General features: G+C 33.1%; 1 protein-coding gene across 1 annotated transcript in view; it reads right to left on the reverse strand.

Annotated features, from left to right (window-relative positions):
- Positions 1-14,309, reverse strand: part of LOC108688899 (synaptic vesicular amine transporter) — a 19,534-nt gene extending 5,225 nt beyond the window's left edge. The window contains exons 1-2 of the mRNA XM_018195439.1: positions 14,094-14,309; positions 1,343-1,485 (exon numbers count right to left, since the gene is read on the reverse strand). Coding sequence (XP_018050928.1) covers positions 1,343-1,457 — 115 coding nt within the window. The 5' untranslated portion in view covers positions 1,458-1,485; positions 14,094-14,309. The remainder of the gene's footprint in view (positions 1-1,342; positions 1,486-14,093) is intronic.
- Positions 14,310-20,370: the final 6,061 nt, after the last annotated feature.

Genomic DNA, 20,370 nt, shown 5'->3' on the forward strand with positions numbered 1-20,370 from the left:
TTTTTTTTTTTTTCGTTTATTTACATCTCGAATAATTTTTTAGAATTTATTATCATGAAAATTTAATTATTTTATAAGTACTGAAAATTATTTAATTATCAGTTTGTAAAGATAAATTTATTATAAAAAAAATTCAAAAGTATTATAAATAAAAACTTTATTTGTATTGTAGTTACAATATACAATACGTATAGATTCATAATTAATTAAAAAGAATTTTTTACAACAAAGTGGATTTCACGATTTGTTCGACAACCGTGACGATGTTTGTAGGTCATATATTTGTAACGATCACGCTACATAAATGCATGACCACTTATCTGGATTGGCGGCGTGATATACAAAAGTCAATATGTTCTTTCGACATTCCGGTCCAGTACGATAAACGAACGTTTTTTGAATTAAACATAAGTTTACCACCGAGAAGAGCGTCGACAGAATTTGAGCAAGGAATGGTGATAAAGGTATTAAAAATCAGAAAAATATATAATGTACCGTGCAATAATATAAATTCATCTCATTAGGAACGAATTTTTTAAATTAGATAAAAGTAATTAAAATTTTTATTTAATTAAATTTTATTTAATTTAAATTTATATCAATTAAATAGAAAATAAAAGAATGAAAAAATTAAAAATATTATGATGAATATTGTTTGTTCTTTTGTCAGCAATATTAGAATTAAAAAAACGAAATTCCAATGTCCCTGAGATTAAGCTTTAAATAAATATAATAAATAGTAATCAATAAAAATTCTTTTACAATTCTCTTCTTATTTTATGAATTGATTGTACATTTATACATTACATTTATTTTAACAATTTATTTACGATATTAATCATATCTTCAAGAACATCTTTCTTTTTTTACTTTGCAGTAAGTGCAGTCAGATATTTAGAGTAGTATATTATGATTTAATCTCTTTTAAAGTTTGTTAATCTTATAACGAACCACGAGATCATAGTTGAAGAAAAAGTAATGAAGTTAATGATTCTGAATACTTGACCTATTAGAACTTAAAGTTATGATTTAAAGAGGCAACTCTAAAATCCGAAAAAGGAAACTATCAGAAAGAACGAGATTAGCTTAAATTTTCTATAATACATTAAAATTAATAAGAGTTTAATTTTTCGATATAATTGCCAGAAATATTTAATATAAATATTGCACAAATATCTATATAAAAAACTATACTATATAAAAAATTACACTATATAAAAAATTTACATAGCTAATTAAGCAATAACATGTTGAAACTGTGCTGACATGAGAGGTCGGAATTAATTAATGTCGTACGCCATGCGATATAATGACAGAAATATTAATAGACTACAACGCTTACCTACGGTCGTCAGCAACATGTTATCCAGCAGCAATGCGATGGCGACGATAACGAGAACGAGCCTCCGAGATTGCCGGCATCGTTGCAACCAACCGCTCCAGTCTCCACCTCCCATTCTCAAATTTTATCCTTCCTCTAATGTTCTACAACATTGGCAATATAAACAGCAAGAGATTTGAAAGATGCGTAAATAAAATTTCGTTGTGTTGAATATCGCGTACTTTTCGTCGCGCTCTTGCAAGTTAAGAATTAAACCTAATGAAGACACACCAGGTATGAAGTATTATTTATTGATGCTCCTTTCACTATCAAATGAAATCCACGTAACAGTTGAATGGATTTCGTTCAATAACAATACTGAAATCCATGTGAAAATTGAATTAATTATTATATGTTTGATCGATTTTCTCCTAAGAGTTTTCTCGTAATATTTACGTAGATATACACATATATAAGAATTATACCTAACAGTTATATAATGAATGCATTTTGGCATATATAACTTTCAAGAATATCACACACAAGTCTCTAAATTAATTGTCATATAAAACTAAATAAAATAATAAATAACAATAAGATTAAGGCCAATGAGAGTCAGCGCGGGAATAGGTATGCATAGGTATTAATTCATGTAAAATACTTCAATTTGATAGATGATGTGCAGTTTTATTCCGAAATCTTGTCTCTTATTTCGAATTAAAGATTTCGAAATAATGCTGTATCATCTAGCAAATTGAAGTATTTTACATGAATTAATACCTATTTCCGCGCTGATTCTCATTGGCTTTAATCTTATTGTTATTTATTATTTTAAAGTTTGAGAGTCCGATTTAAATTTTTTTAACTAAATAAAATTGTGCTGTCAAAATATATTTTTTATTTTGAAACCCAATTTTGGATTCTTCTTCAAGAAATTATTTTAGAATATAGGTGAAAATTTTCATACTGCGTCTTTTATTCTTTCTATGTATACTTTTTATTTACGAGAATATTATATATAGAATTCTGCCGCGTTCATTTAACGATATCGCATATTGTTCGCGAATGAGCAGCTTTAGTTGAATAATTCTATGTGGATTATACAGGGTATCTGATAATTGTTCTAACAAAGTTCGTGCACATGTAGAACGGATTAAACTGAGACGGAAAGTTTTCTATCATTTTGCAATTTTCGCAATAGTTAGCAAGATATTAATTGTTAAAAATTGCTGAAAATTGGTCTTCAATAATTTTTTACTTAAACACTATTAACTTTACAGAAAAACTGCAAGATGCGAAAATTGTTTACTTTCTTCTCATAAAGCTCTAAAAATTTTTTTAGAATTTTTTCAGAATTTTTCAATACCGTATTTTTTCATATTAAAAATGAGAAAATGCAGTACTAAAAAGTTGATAAAAAATTCTGAAAAAATTCGTAGAGTTCTATGAGAAGAAAATAAACAATTTTCTTATCGCTTGCAGTTTTTCTGTAAAGTTGATAGTGTTTGAATAAAAAAATGATCGAAGATCAATTTTCGACAATTTTTAGCAATAATATCTTGTTAACTATTGCGAAAATTGCAAAATGGTAGAATACTTTCTATCTCAGTTTAGTTCGTTCCACAAACTCTGTCAGGACAACTATCAGATACCCTGTATATTAAAATTTATATAGAAGTATCTAGAAAATAGAATTTTCATTGAAATTTAGGAAAATTTATTCGAATTTGACAATGAAATCACAACGTTATATTATGTAATATTATGTCGATGATATCCATCGATGATGTTGATGATGTTTCTATGTAATTCACGTAAAATATGAATTCAACGTGGACATCATGTACCTGTTTTCATAGAGAAGTGGTAAATAGAAATTACGAAAAATCAATCAATCGTTCCAACGGAATCCTTTCACGAAGCTAAACAATCGAACCCAGTATTGCGTTGATATTTTACCGCATTCACCTTCGAACATTTTTCAATTAATTAATTGTTACATTTATAAATCTACTACATTTGTCGATTTTCTCGTGTAGTTTTAAAAAAAGACATTAGACACCCTGTGAACACTAATTAATATAAACACTAAAGTATCGAACGATACTTTTCCGAAGAGCTAAGACATTAGTAATTAAATATTAATCGATTTAGAGAATGATTATTTATTACTAAAATATTGTATTTGTGAAAACATTTCTTTCGAAGATAACATTGATGAATTAATAAATTAAGGCGTACTCGCGTATATTTTATAAGGCGGTTAGGTAATGTCACATAAATCTTAGATGGATTTATGATTATTGGAGCGAAATTTCCTTTTTGATGCTTTATGTTCAAATTATAAGCAATATTAAAGAACAAAATCGCGCGAGTAGTTTCTACTGGAAAAAATCTTGAATGGGAAAGACGGAAATAGTCTGAATGCCGGAAAAGACGCATCTGCTTTAACAGAAGATAAAATCGTCTTCGCTGAAAACTGTCAATTGTGGAAAGTGGTCAAAATTTGCGATTTACTCTTTCACAATTTCTTGTCGATTTGGGCAAATCGTATCTTTCCCACTTACCTTCAGGATTAGTTTTGAAATGCTTGCAATGAATTTTATCTTTTTAAAGATTTTACGCACATAAATGATGTTCATTTATTATTTATTATTTTCTACTTAATTTTTATTTATTCGCTAAATAAATACCATGTTCAATTTAATTGTACACTTTTTTTTAAAATGTGCATGTCAAATTTATTTTAATATATTTATAACACAAAAGTGATTATCAACAATAGGACTAAATTAATCCTAATTTAAGACTAAAAATTTACATTGTCATTTGAATTAGTTTTTATTAGTGAAAAAAAGAAGTTACATAAATAAAAGGATTGATTTATTATTCTACTCCTGTACAAACATTTTTAATGATATAGAAAGATAAAAGAATATTATTCTTAAGTAAGAAGAAAAGATAATTATACATACAAATCCAATTTCATAAAGTAAATACTATAGCTTGTGTTAAATTTGTATCAAGTTAAGTATTCGTGAGGATGTACATATGCGACATTAATTTCACAGATAAATGAAGATTTAATAACGTAAAAAATAAGTTATACCTATAATATTTCCAGAAGATTACTTTTCGTTTAGAGAAGCTCAATTGAGCGTTAAAATCAATGACATTTCGAAGAAGACAGATTTTATAAAAAGCTTTATGCGAGAAAGAGAGAGAGAGAGAGAGAGAGAGAGAGAGAGAGAGAGAGAATAATATAAAAAATAAAACTTTACTTTTGCTTTTAAACAAATGAAATATTATTTAAATGTTACAAAGACATATGAGTTTTTTTTAAAGATCTTTGTTTTTGTCGTTCGCGATTTCTTTTAACGCCAACTTTTTCCTTTAATAACGAGTAACATTCGCACGATTGTATCAAGTACAGCAGTCTTAATTGTCGAAGTTTTCTAGAAAGCACCCGCTTCCGTTTCTCGTTGAAACTCGCTATCGACTCGACGTTCGTTTAGCGCAATACAATTAACCACATTAATTACAGGCTTTTAATAGTACCTGCGTCGTCCTGCCCCCCGACCCACGTTCCGCGCGCGTGATGCCCGCTTCTCTTTTATTCGTCATAACTCGGTTACCCCACGCTTTTAGTCCACCTAATTTTCATGCTCGCCCTTTGAAAAGGCAGGCATCAAAGGCTATTGCGACTTTCAGCGCTGTCTCGCGCGTTCAGAGTACTTTATCCTATTTTTCATTAAGAAGCGTCGCGTAAGAATTTCACTGTAAAGCGAATCAAAACGCAATTGATGCATTATATTTCTACCGGACACTTTTCTCACCTTTGATTTAACTTGAGTGTGATTCAAACGAAAGAATTCCTTCGATCTACCGTTCTTTTGTCTATGGATAATCGTATCTTTCCTCTTCTTATTCAAAGTGAAAAGAATTATCAAATAATAGGACCGATGATAGCATGTCCCTACGCTTGATTGTTGTGGAGACCCCCGCGAAATGAAAAGAGCACAAAGCTGTTGGTATCGCGAGATAAGAGTTGTTTAAGGGCCGAAGAGGCAGAGAAGAAGCCATGGGGACCTATACGCATGCACGCATACGCAAACGGCGGATTATACGTCTCCGTCACTGACGAAGTCGAAGATTGATAGCGTGGAAAGGAGAAGGGGGAAAGGGATAGGCGGATGGAGAATTGCTATGAAGGGAAAAGGAGCGTGAGAGCCGGGGAAGCAATCAGCATTTTCCTGAAAGCCAACTCCCTGGGGTCCGCGCGCATTATTCTCGGGAAAGACCGCGTCCCACTCGTGCCACTTATAAGCTCCGCTACCTTCCGCCATGACTGACTCCCTTCTGATCCCCCCCCCCTCCCTCCCCCCTTTCAACCCTCTTTCTCCTCCACCTTCACCCGCTCCTCGTTCTCTTATCTTCTTGGTAATTACGACAAAGAATGACCGCAAGACGCGCTTCTGTTTGTACTGGGCTTTCGTACTCGCAGCACACGATGGGATGTTGAACGTCCCCGCGTCTCCATAACTTGCTGGCAGTGCTGGCTATTCCCATTGGAAACATCCCCCGATCAATCTAACGTCGTATGCCTTCCAATCCTACGGAGATCCTTTTTTTTCTCCCGATTTGTCGCCCGTCTTGTTCCCGCTGCGATAGATGTGTGCTTACTCTTTTAAAACACGACAGTTACGGTATATAAAAAGCCCTTTCAATCTCTTTTCCAAACAAACTATATATATATATAGCGTCACTTCTTCTATCAAATATTTACTTATGATTGAATGAAAGCTTTCTTTTTTATTCGTAGAGAAGACGTGTCTCAAAATCAATTTTGCGCAATTAATTGTAGATTTTAATACAGGAAGACAATGTATGTATGATCTACCTCTACCTCCTTTCTTGGCATGAAATATTCGTGTATTCTATTAGGTTCTAATCTAATAAGCTCGATGTAATCATGCATAATTGCAAGCGCGAGATGCGAATTTTGGATGAAGCGCTTATATACGCAAAGCTCGACAATATAGTCCCGAGATTCTGAAGAGGTGGTTGACAGGCGATACGAGTCGTTGAAAGGGTATGGGGTGATCGTTTTGCGATTGACAGCAACTTCTCGGTAGCGGCTTGATGAAGTGGTTGCGGGGATCTGCCGACTCATCGACGCTCGTTATGTCGATTCACCCGCGTTGGTATGAGTTTCGTACGCGATATGGCAGATTACGCTATCGCACTGCATACATGAGATCAACTGACCAAAGTTTTCGTCATTTCAGCTAATAGAAAAGTCGTGTCGGCCGTCAGCGCGCGGGATTTATTGTAAAACGTGACCACTCTGCGTAGCCGGCCGTTTCCGCGTGCGAATTGCGAATCGTCGGAATTTTTCACATATAATAAAGGAAATAGAAAATCCCGTCGTTTCACGGTAACACGTTCCGAAATTGAACTTATTTTCGCATGAATGGTTGAAACCGACGCGACGAAGGTTCGCGGAATTGTGCGAAGCACCAATAAAAATTCTTCACTTGCACGTGTTTCAATACTAATAATCACGAGCACTTATATGCGACAATAATTAATCAATGTACTAATTTTTGTTTAAATAATATTTTATAATTTTTTAATTAATTTAATTAATAATTCAACAAAACATTTTGTATTTTTTTTTGTTTTTAAAATAAATTATTAGCGAATCTATTTTAAAATAATTTGAAATTAAAATAAAAATAGGTCAATATTTATTGATTTTTTGTCATGTATAGTTGATGGAAATGTTTATACAATACTTTATTTAATACGTTTTCGCGAATATTAACATGTCATCATATAAAATTTCTACATTTCGTCACAATTTCTTAATTATTATTATGTCTGCTTTTATAATTATACATGTTAGATTGATCTCCTTCTCTCTTTCTCCTTAAAGATACAATGGCAGAGTTATAGGCAACAATGGAAGGGAAGCAGTCCTTTAAGTTTCTCTTCGCTGTTCCGCAGACGAAGTTGCGCCCTACGTAGGGTTAGTTCCTACTTTAAGAACCAATTAGTTCTGGTTGCTATGTCTCGCTGTATCGGGTGTACCTCTCGACTGTATTATTCGCAGATTCTTTGATAAATGTGAAATCAATTTTCTTCGAATATGCCATTATTTATAATATTCTCTTAACTCTTTATTTCCTATTAATCTTATCATTTCATATTGAATAATAACATTCATATATAAATAAACGAGAAAAAATTTTAATATTTACATATTTACATGTTCTATAAAAATATTATTTTACGAACAGTTTTTGAGTATATAACATATTCAGAATTATCGAGCGAGGCCATAATGCAATTTTGATTTATATAACATTTCTGTGAGAAGAGAAAATAGTACAGATAGCCGATTAATTATGAATAAAAACATTCATGAGGATCGATCGATAAGAGGCTTCTAATAAGAGGAGAATGGAGATATGAATGAAGAGGGATGCAGATAGCTTAAAAGGCAAACTGTTGCTTTGGATCTCAACAAGTAGGTTGACGACCGAACCAGATAGAGATTTGGGTATCTTTAATGTTGTGACTATATGTGCATGAAGTGTAATCTTCTTGCATTCAGTCGATGTCTTCATAAACGCTTCTTCAAGAAAAAATTCTTGGAATATCTATAAAACTGCGCAGTATGTCGCTCCCGGCTTCGCAATCTCAATTAGCAACAATCAAATTATCGACGACATGAAATTTTATTTTTAATATTTAACCTTCAAAGTAGATACTCATGTTAATAGAAATTTTTTGCCTGCTACACATATATTTATACGCAGCACGTAACGCTCGCAATAATACCGTTGACATACTCTCTTTGCCATGCATTATTAACGCTTTATCGTAATCCGAAGCAATTATGTCAAAGATGGTGGGTGTTCTGGCTCCTCCCTTTGTCGCGCGATATTGCATGATAAGCGAGTTATGTCTCATCGCGAAATCATGTTACCTTCGTATAAAATCACTATGTATTATGAAGTTTCATCGTTGCTGTCGATGCGATCGTCGTGGTCTCTGATACCCCGAATATCTCAAACTTCATACACAAAGTTAACTCGAGTACATTAACCCGGATTCATCTTCATGGAACACAACGGACGATTTCGTGCTGGTTTCGTAACATTCGGGATATTTTTCCATCACTCGCGCATTAATAATGAGCATTAATATCAATATCTCAGATCATAATTTACTTACATCGTCATCGCGATGAATTGAATTTTTTCCCGACACATTAGGTAGAGTACGTCGCACGTTATGCATGTTTTAACACTGATACTCCATGCATACATCTCGGCAGCTATTTCGCCGACGGATTGTCCGCCGGATTGTAACAATAGCACCACCTGTTAATTAGAGGCGCATAAGAAGAGGCGGAAAAGTCTTGATAAGATGAAAGATTCTCTAAGTAGAGACTGATGACAGTACAGTCTACAAAAGAAAATTAGTTTCTTTCGGATAAATTACAAGCCGGATGAGTTAAATTACAAGTTGGAAAAGTTGGTATTAATTTACTAAGATGATATATCAATTACTTTCGACTTTAAGCAGTTATAAAATTAAACTTTAAACTAGAATAACAATAATAATATTGTTATATTTTAATTTTAAGAATATTATAATAAGTAAAGATGTTTATAATATAATACTTTTTAGCTTCAGTAAGAACTAAGAGAGTGTGTAAAAAAAAAATTAAATGGTTTTATAGTGAAACATATTATTTAATTTTCTAAGAAATTTCTTCGAAATTATTTAAAACATTTGCAAGAGTAATTTTTGAAACATTCTATATAATTATTGTACAGAATTACATATTGATAAAGAGATTAAATGTACATTTGCTGCAGCTTATAGTTAATTAATCTATTTTAATCAGCGATAAGTATTACTGTTTTTTTGAAGACACTCATTGTGCACATATTTTATTGTATCGAAGTAATCCAATAAATAAATTCATAGATATAACAATTTTATAGATATAAAGGAAGATTATACATTTAAATTATGTCTATCACCTTGTAATAATATTTTAAGAATAAATACGACCGTGTAAATGATATACATAAATATGATGAAGAATGCCAATAATTGGTCAAAGTTAGAATACAATATATATTCTTAATTTAAATTTAATTATCTCAAATGATTGTGCGCCGAAACATTCGGACATTTCTATATAATGAAATAATCCTCTCTAAATTAATTCGGTAAAGAATTTATTGTGAAAAATATTATCTCAGTCAGGATGTCCGAATGTTTCGGCGCACAATCACATCTAAGATAATTAAATTTAAATTGAGAATATATATTGTATTCATATCATCTAACTTTGATCTATTGTATTATTGGCGTTCTTTATTATATTTATAATATTAATATTTCAATTATAATGAGCAATTTTAAACAAATGCAGAATTTTATATAAATAAAAATTGTAGTAAATCCTACATTAGTACAATACTATAAAAATTAGTCGGAATTTAGTATAAATAAATTTTATTATAAAACATGAAGATCAATATCAAATCTTTTTTGCAACAAATATAACTTCACATCGTAATAAATACTGGCCTATTTTATTTTATTTCTTACAAAATAATATCTGTATTTAAGTACTAAATTAAAAGAAAATGAAATATCCTTAGAATTATTAACTGACAATACTCTCTGAGAGTCGAAGATTGAAGGGATCTGAAAGGATTGAAAGAATCGTGCATGAGGAAAAGACGCATTATACTCTCGTTTACGATGTATCTCGTATCGTTTCATAGATAAATTTCAATTTAGCTCGCGCCTGGTTGCTCGCAAAATTAGAGGCGATTCGAGTCCAGGCAATGCGTTACGTTTCTTCCATCGCGTATCGTAATGCGAGGAAGGGATCGGATGTAAATCAAACTCGGATAGCCGTGAAACGAGACTTCAGACGAGACGAGATCAGAGACGGAACTCTGGAAATAAAATTACGTCTTCGATCGTGCGTAAATGAATTTACCGCTATCCTATCGGTTCTTTCTTAACGCCTCTGCCGTTTAAAGGAGTCGCGAATAAAGCGTGAGACATTCCGATAAATTTTACGTAGGTTCTAATTTAAAAAAATATAGTAAAAATAATCTAGCTAAAGTTATCAATTCTCATATTTCATTTCCTCGGAAACAAAATTCTACACAGTTTTTTAAATTCTTTACTTTTCCTCTGATAAAACTATTTTAACTATCTTCTTTAAATTCCAATATTGCTGACAAAGAAAAAACAAACAATATTCATCACAGTTTTTAATTTCTTTCATGTATTTCATTTCTTCTTTTTTAATTTAATTGTTATGGATTTAAATTGAATAAAATTTGATTAAAGGAAAAATCAAATCATTTTTTTTTAAATTCATTTCGAAAAAGGAACCCTAAAGTCAAAAGACATATACGTTAACCTCTTTCTTTATATCTTATATTTTGCTAAAGATTTTATTGAGACAAAAGAGAGAGAAGTAATTATGAAGAAAAAAACGGAGCAATTAAAAACCAGAAAAAGATCTCACAGAGTCCCTCGGTTACCGGTCTTGTCGATCCGGTAATCGCATTAGAGACAGTAATTACGACACCGCTCGCAGTAATATGAAACCCGTAGGTCGGGTAAAGTACTGGACAGGGTTATGCAGATTGCTTTATAACCTTGTTACCGATCACTCTATTAACCTTACGAGGTTGAAGTCCCAACCCTCTCACTAGCTTGTTCCTGTGTCAGAAGCCGGGCGACAACGAGAGACGAAGGATATCGCCTTTTCGTCTCGCATTTATAATGTTCTATCATTCAGGCTTGGATCTTATTTTTTGTTCTTTTAAAATTATCAAGTAATCGCAGAAACCCATAATATAAGTTTGTAAAACATAATTTTTGAAAGTCATATGATATATTTAATTTGCTTCAAGACCCGCTCTATCGAGAAAATATTCTAACAAAATTGAGAGAGAACAGTCTTCGGGAGTGGCCCGGGTTTTCTGAAATCGTGCGAGAACTCATATCTTCTGGAATTCATCTTTTGCGCTGACTCTCTCGATCCAACTGTTCTTTGACGCGAATTCAGCGAGGAAGATCGGTGCCAGAAACTGCGAATGACACGTGGAAATGAGGGTGTTTGTTCTAGAGCCGCGGATCACGATCAGGAAATCCGGTGTTACGCGACTAAGGGATACCTCGGTGACGTGTCAACGAGTCTAAAGATTCCGTAAACGTATCTGGCAGGCGAATAATACTGCGGACACGCTTAACACGTTGATGTAGTGGTTATTATAGACCCGTGGTGTGATACTGACATCTGTCTCATTGACAAAGAGGATATAATCAATTCTAGTTTCCTTATCTTTTTTTAAAATTGAGAATTTAAAATATCGATGAATGTAATTTTAAAAAATTATAAATCAGACTTTAATTAATATAAATTCATAAATTGACGAAAATAAAGGAGAGCTATTCGAATCAAGATGGGCGTCATGTGCTATTAAAATTAACATTCAAATCACGCACACATAATTTTAAAAATTAAATGCATTTTGATCATTTAATGTGATCACTTCTTCAATGATGTAATTATCAATTAAGACCATTACAAATTAAAACAGTGATTGGTGAATCATAATTCTTGAGAAAGGAATTTGTTCCGTGAAATTCACGGAAGATTGTAACAATGATAAGATGATAAGACTACAATTATGTTATAATTCAATGTACGTGACTAAGCAATTCAAAAAATTACAAATCACTAATGAATGTAAAATTTGAAGAAGGTATAACGTTTTATGTAGTGCGAGGTTTAATTTGTAATAGTCTTTTGATTGCATATTCGTATCATTAAAGACAGCCACATTAAATAGTCAAAATATATGATTTTTTAAATTATGATTTAAGTGCAACTTTTAATAAGTGATATTCAGTTTTTCACTCGAAAAAAGCCTTCCTTTATTTTTGTTAATTTATGAATAATGGTATCAATTAAATGGAATAACTTATTTGTTTAATAACACTTTATTCTAATATTTCTTGATTTTTATATTATGTGAATACAATTATACTTTAACATTTCATTTTTTGAAACGATATTATTTGACAAAAATCAAATATTATTTCATTAATTTCTAAGGCAGGAATCATTGACTGTATATGATGATGTAAATTAAAATGTTACTGACAATTTTTGATAGTAGCTTATTATCGCGAAGAACAATATTATTATGTCGCACAGATAATTTATTAATTACAATTAACAATTTATATTAATTAATATAATTCGGTAAAGTACAGTGCGCTTATCGACCACATTACTTAAGCGCGTATAATTCCGCAATATGAATTATTAATTAAACATTTAACAGCGTGATAACTCGTTTATATAGCAAATTAAATCTCCGCTTTCAACCGTTACCAAATAATTGAACTGTATTATGTAATAAATGAGATATGTCATACAAACAAAAATTTATTCCTGATGAAGTCAAATTACCTTCTTCAAATATGTCTAACACCACAAAAAATTGTTTTAAAATCGTTTCAGTTTATTCTCTGAAAAGATCTTCCTATATTCATGACGTTTAAGGCGAAAATACAGTAACTCTTTCGTGCTTTATCACCTATAAACGTGCTAGGAATCAGAGACTGGATTGATTTACATTTTAATGTACATGGAAATTAAAAATAACGAAACATTATCAAGAGATTGGGTTGGTTACTATTGCTCTTTTGATATCTAATAATATATATCTATTTCTTCCTCGCAACAATCACCTAAACGCAACACCACGTTAGACATAATCGTAAGAAATACTATGGCTATTTTACGGTTCGTGCCACAATTTATTGGCTGAAGTATCCTTACGCTCGATTCATATAGCCGTCGGTGCTTTGCCGACATGTGAATCGAGCGTAAGGATACTTCACCTAATAAATCGCGGCACGGACCGTAAAATAGCCAGTATTTCTTATTATGTCTAACGTGGCGTTGCGTTTAGATGGTTCGTGGTTGCGAGGAAGAAAGTGTATATTAAATTTGATTCGAATTTAATTTATTGTTCATTAAATGCATATAATATACACTATTAGATATCAAAGGAACAATCTCTTAACTCAATCTCATAATTCAATCTCTTAAGTTGAATAATATTTCATTATTTTTAATTTTTATTAAAATGTAAATCAATCTATTCTGTGATTAGTTTTAGAATAAATATCCATATTAACGTATGCATTTAGTAAACAATAAACTAAATTCGAATCAAATTTAATATACATTTTCTTGAATTGAATTGTTTAATTTCATTGTTTTAGTCAAATTGATAATATATTGAGTAGGCGCGATACCAACCTATAGAAATAATTAAAAATAAACTCAAATTAGGTGTAATTTGATATGAATTTAACAGTTATAAATTTAACAGTGTATATAAAAAAATGATTGAAATTATATATGAGTAGTATGATAGATCAGTGATTTTTTTTTACTTCTTTTAAATCAAAATTCGACTTATTTTTTAATATAGGCTTCTCTTAAAAAGTCACTAACTTATTTAACTGCCCACGTATTAGTGCGTCTCTTCTTAGTGACGATAGATTAGATACGAATCACTGTTTGTGAGTATATTAACGGACTACTCGATGTTTATTAATCTTATTTTTATGTACTAGTTTTCTATACACATTCCAAAGTTTCATTAAAAATTATATTTATGAAGAAGATACTCACTGAGATCGGTCGGTTCGGCCGGAGCGAGCGTTCTCCGGTCCTGTATCGCCGCTATCGTTGCTAGCCGTCGAGGTCGCGATCCGGTTGGCGAGGAGTGTCAGGGCACTCCGATAGATACTGCACGGACGATTGAGAGCGATAAGGGCGATAAGGGCGCATCTCACCTCGCTCGTGCCGGCCTGGAGCCGTCGCTCTCTCTGCCCACCACCGTCTGCGTCTCTCGTGCTTCTTCGACGTCCTCTTCTTGATCCTCGAAAAGATCCAGAAGCCCCCAGCCGCCGGCAGAGCGCATGGTCACTGGGTTCCCCGTTTTCACCCCTTCGCACTTCGCGTCCTCTCGCCCTCCCACCTGTTCGCCATCTCTTTTAGTCCTGCTTCCGCCTCCTGCCTTTTGACTATACATTTCTCTCTCTTCATTGCACACACACACACACATACACACATGCGCATACAAAACGTTGACACACACGTACATCTTTACACAACACGCAAGCTAATTTCTTTTTGTTCTCTTCTCCTTCTCTTCTCTTTTCCCTTTTTATCCATTTCTAAAATAATAACTAAATTTATTTGCTTGTTCCTCTCATTTTCGTCCGTTATTTCTATTTCTCTCGTTCCTCCCCACCTTACAGCCAATGAATTCCTCTTTCGCGTGGCCTATTTCGACATTACTCTGGTCATTCGTCTCCCTCCACCGAGGCGATTGTTGACGCCCCCATATTGTCTCTGTATCATCCATTCCCTCGCGATCCACCCCTTCTCAAATGTGTCAATCTTTAACAGAATCGACAGTATCTATCTGTAGCTATTTATTTGTTTTTTTCCTTATTCCACGTCAGTACAGATATTCTTTATCATCAATAATTAATTTATGATTCTACGTGATTATCAAATAAAATAAATAATAATAAATGAAATAAGCTTCTTCTATAATTTTAGTTAATAAAATTAAATAGAACGAATTGAGATTTGTTGAAATTGAGAATTGTCTCGCAATTTTGTATCTAAATACGTTTCTACGCTCTTGACATTGTCAAATATAGTGTAGAGCTTTTTGAGAAACAGTAAAAAGGAATAAAAGATGAATCGGTTTATAATTTTCGTCTTAACGCATAACACACGAACGTAATCAAGATTCTCCGACATCAGCCGCCTGGGAATGGTGCGATTCGTGCGGAATTTACTTCGAGGCTACAAAGGAATGCAAAGATTGCGAAGAATTCTCTATATGAGTCGTCAACGTCCCTTCGGCTCTTTATTAAAACGGCTCTTATCACATTCCAGAAACAAAGATAGCGCCGATATATACACGCGTCATCGCCATCTATTTTCGATATTCGCGGGTTCTGAACATTGGTTAATGAAGAAACGCGAGATGGAAATTCTTCCACTGCGCGTGAGTGCGTTATGTTTGTTAAGAGGCAGATAAATAAACGAGCCAACCCCTTTCGCGCGGTGGACTTCCCAGAAAATCGTTCTCATTGCTAGTTTGCCACCTGTGGAGTCGAACGCGAAAGCAATATAGAAATTCCAGGCAGGAAGTGAATTCACTTGTTGATTTTAGGAAACTCCTGAGGAAAACACACGAGGTGCAACTTGTTGCTAAAGGAATCATCGCTAATCAGTTTTAGCCGTAAAGTTTTATATAGCGATGGATGGTGGGTGATTAACGAAGTGAGAGAATCTGGAGATAGGAGATTATCATTGAAATAACGAGAGCGATCCAAATAGATCGAATATTGCCTAGGGTCAACTTCGTCGAGAGCGATCTCTTCACTAAGTATCTCTATTAATAATTTTAGCGTTCAAATTGAGTATAACGATAATTTAAATTATCGTTATACTCGCACGCACGTGTATAAATATTTTTTGTAATATTACTAGGCAAAATCAAAATCGCAGGTAATATTTTTTAAAATATATTTCCGTGGATCTGTGGAAGTATTGAAACGTGCATTTATTGTAAAGTACATTGTATGATTTGTAATATCAAAAAAAGATTAATATTTGTGAATGAGAAACAATTAACGCCCCCTAGGAGTTTGTTCCATTTTGGGATTTATTGACTTGATAATCTTGATAATCAACTTGATTTGGAGTTTATTTTAGCTTCATTTTTACAAAGATCCAATTTCACAAAGGACGAACGATGACGAGGAGTAAACGACGATGTTCCTTACTTGTAACTCACGTTATTCTGTCAGTTTACAGTTCCATTACTTTTTGAATAATATGTGTATAAAATAAATAATCAAGCTATAGTTCACGTCTTTTCGTCGGCTTGAATAAATCTTGTGATTGAATCCTACAATCAGCTGACATCCAATGACATCTATATAACAGGATAAAAGATTATATTAACATTCTATTAATTTCTTAACGTGATGGTATAAGACATTAGATACAAAATTTTCAGTGCACATTCACAGTTACAAAAATAAACAGGTTAAAAGAACTTAATTATAGATCTTTAAACTTCGCAGGTTAGGAATTAATTTCTCATCTTCTGATTTCACCTTATTTCTATACACTGAAAGAAAAAATTGACTGCTACAACAAATTAGATGATAAAATACATCATAACATTTTTAAAAATTGGTTGCTGCAACTAATTAAAAATGCTATGCCATATTTAGCCAATCTTTTTTTTAAAATTATCTTATACTTTAATAAAGCATGCATCAAATTATCCATAATTTTTTTCGACAAATGGCAAAGCAAATGTGTGAGCGTCATCGAACACAATAGGTGCCAAATAATGCATTGTACGGAAATGGAGAGATTTTGCAAAAGTTTCATCTCCTTCTCAGTATATAGGGAGCGGGGGTTGAGAGAAAACGCGTAATTGAATGATGCGCAACCCGGGTACTCGATGAATAGAATTCAATGAGTCGACACTACCTGCAAATATACGGGGACGTCGCGAGTTACGATCTGAACCCGGCCTCCCGCTTGACGTCTTCGCCACGAAGATCGTCGCAGTCTTGTCGCGAATTTAATCTTCGAGATGAGGCAGTGGCTGCGGGGTGATTTCATCCGTTCGAAAGTTCCGTCCATTTTGAGGAACCCAGCTAGCTTCTATCTGCGTCTCGAATCCGATTCGCCATTTTGCGTTGCAGCAAACACATAGATTCGTCGAGTCTCATGTCAAACGTCGCGTAGAGAAGAGATGAAATAAAATGTAAGGAAGTATTTAACCTATGTATGCTGCATCTCGCAAGGAACATTGCCGTTGTACTCCTCGAGATGTTTTCACATAAAAAGCATGATTGCGTTAAAAGGGGACAGGGTCCGTTTGATTCGTGTCACTTCTGCCCGTTACGATTTTTTCGAGATAGTTTGCCTATCGACGTTGCTCGTGGCAACTGGCAATCGATCTCGCAGCACGTGTTAATTCACGAGAAGCTTTAACCGTTCAATGAGTTCAATCATGTCATCCCACAAAATCATTAGTCTTCATATCTCCTCCGTCACATCCCCTCGATCGTGCTAAAACGAATGAAACTAAGCACATCAGTGAAATAATATGGTTGAGAATTGAAGTTTCAAGGTTTTCAATAAAATTTGTGTATTTTAGATTATGGAATAAATTGGCTTCTGCGAAATTTATATTTCTTTTGATTATGAAATCAGATTGATTTGAATAAAAATAGCTTATATATAATTGAAGAAACAATTTTGCTTAATTTTGATTTAACTACATACAGATCTAAAAATAATTTTGTTGGATCATCAAAATAATTTTGTAAAAATCTCAAGCATGATAAGCAATGTTGCAAAATGTTTTCTATCAATCAGTTTGACGTCCTATATAATTATTGAGATATAGTCTAATAAAATTATTTCAGAGATTATTAAGCACTTAAAAGTAAGCTGATAACATATCAAAAAGTAATCAAGCGAACTATAAATATTTTAAGCAGTGGATATGTTCCTTTCAAATTGCACCCTTCTATGAGTTCGTTTGGCAGAAAATCATCTTGTCGATCGACAATTGATTTCATATTGCGCGATTTTTAATCTCAAGGGAAAAAAGCGAATTTGATTTGCTCCCTCTAGAGAGAGGGAGAGAAAGAGAGATGGACAAGCGCGCGTCGGGTCGCAATTTTTAATTTTTCAGATGATAGTGGATAGCTTCCCACGCGCGAGATGATGTCGATTCGCCGCGGCATGGCGTCGATGGATTTCATTAACTCGAAGAACCCGCGCTTCGTTCAATGTTGAACGAACGAACGAACGAACGAACGAATGAACGGTGGTATGCGAAGATGACAACGCGCACTCTCGCGGTCGGTCTATCATTCCGCTGAAAATCGTGGAATTTCTTTATTGTTCGCCACGGCATCGAGGGTTTCTAGGCTTTCCTTACCCCTCCAGAACGTCTCTCTCTCTCTCTCTCTCTCTCTCTCTCTCTCTCTCTCTCTCTCTCTCTCTCTCTCTCTCTCTAACTCCTCTTACCCCGGCACCCTATCTCTTGCCTCCTTCTCGTACGAGACGACGCCGTCACTCGCAGATGCTGCTCTCAACCCTGCACCACTATAATTAATACGGCAGCGAACGTTCCGGGAAACGCAGTCTCGTAAAGTTAATTCAATTCGCGCGAAACGTAAGCGGTCTCCGGTTTTTTCCAAGGGATGTATTTTCTCGAAGGAGATACGAAAGACTTCGAAAGGGCGCTCCTCATGCGCTGCGAGGATGTTGCGGCGAATTGAGACTTTAATCGCGTTTAACGTCGGATTACTCGGCGTGAATAACATTTTTCATTCAGAGGAAGAAAACATGATAGTAATTAGGATAGAATAAAATAAATAGTAAAAGAAGGTGATATAATGAATACTAGGAAAAATATTTTGTTCTATATGAATCAAAATTTTATTCCACCAACAAAAATTTAGATATGTATTGAATTTTGTGAATTGATATGTATTGAACAAATTGTTTGAATAAATTGTTTGGTTGATATAAATAAATATTTTTGTTATTTAATTTTTGTTATTTATTAAAACGAAGAAATTATTTTCAAAAGCAACTAAATTTTTTGTTACATAAATAAATTATTTAATTGCTGCTAAAAATATCTCAACTAAACAATTCAGCTAAGGGCACTAAACTTTTTTTCTAGTGTATAACTGAAACATGTACTGATTATGATATATTTAAGACATAGATAAAAGACAGAAGATAATAATAAGGATAGAAAGAATAGAGAGAGATAGTAAGTAGAGCAATAAGTAATTATAGTAAGAAAGCGTGTGAGGAAGATATGGATGAATAAGGTATATAGACCAAATATTAATTGAATTACCTGGAATTCTGGTGGAAAATGAACAATCCAGAATTCTGATTAAGTCTATTAGATTTCTAATTAAATCTACTAGAATTCTAATAGAGTTATCCACGGAAATTCTGAATATTATTTATTTGAAGTAAAGAGTTCTAGTAGAATTCTAGTAGATTCAGAATTCTGAATTTTTCATCAGAATTCCAGTTAATTCAACCAAATATTTCTCCATAAAGAAACAATGTTTGTAAACCAGTCCCTAACTTTATTAAATACTGAAGAGAATAAAATTTTTTAATATTTTTCTTCTTTCGAAATCTTGTTCTCAAATAAGATCCATGATTTAGGCGATCCAATCATTGTTAGTATATGTGAGACTCTATACATGCTGTATTTTGTACTCTCTGCTGTAGTTGTAAAGTAAGAATTAAAAAACCAGCTTTTTAGAATCGGTTGGTTACATTTATGCCGCCGTGTTTTTTACCTTTATTTATAATTCGCGTTCGGGCATCGTACTTTACGAAAAAGAATTGGATGAAATCCGGAATTGACCATCAGTCTTGGAAACACTCTTGCCGTCCTCATGAAAGGCAATAAGCTCACACGATATCCTACAGTGAATCTACGAGCTTGTCGTTTATCTACCACATCATTTCCCATCGTTTTTCTTTTTCCCCCCGTTTCTTGGTTTCCTTAAATTCAATTCATGCGCTGTCCACAGTGTCCACTTCCTCGAAAGCTCTTATCCCATCTTTTCCATCTCAAATTTTTGTAGATTCCGTAAACGACAACTTGGATAAATATTTTCACGCTAAAGAATAAATGACCGTAATTATTTTTATATTAATATATAACGCATTTTCGATTTTACAACCGATACCTTATAGTATCGTGATATAATAATAGGTAAAATATAAAAATTTAACGAAATCTGAATGTAAACACGAAGAAAATTAAATTAAAATTTTTTTATCTAGATTTTGCTTTCTTATGCAA

Source organism: Atta colombica, unplaced genomic scaffold, assembly GCF_001594045.1.
Source record: "Atta colombica isolate Treedump-2 unplaced genomic scaffold, Acol1.0 scaffold248, whole genome shotgun sequence".
NCBI lineage: Eukaryota > Metazoa > Arthropoda > Insecta > Hymenoptera > Formicidae > Atta > Atta colombica.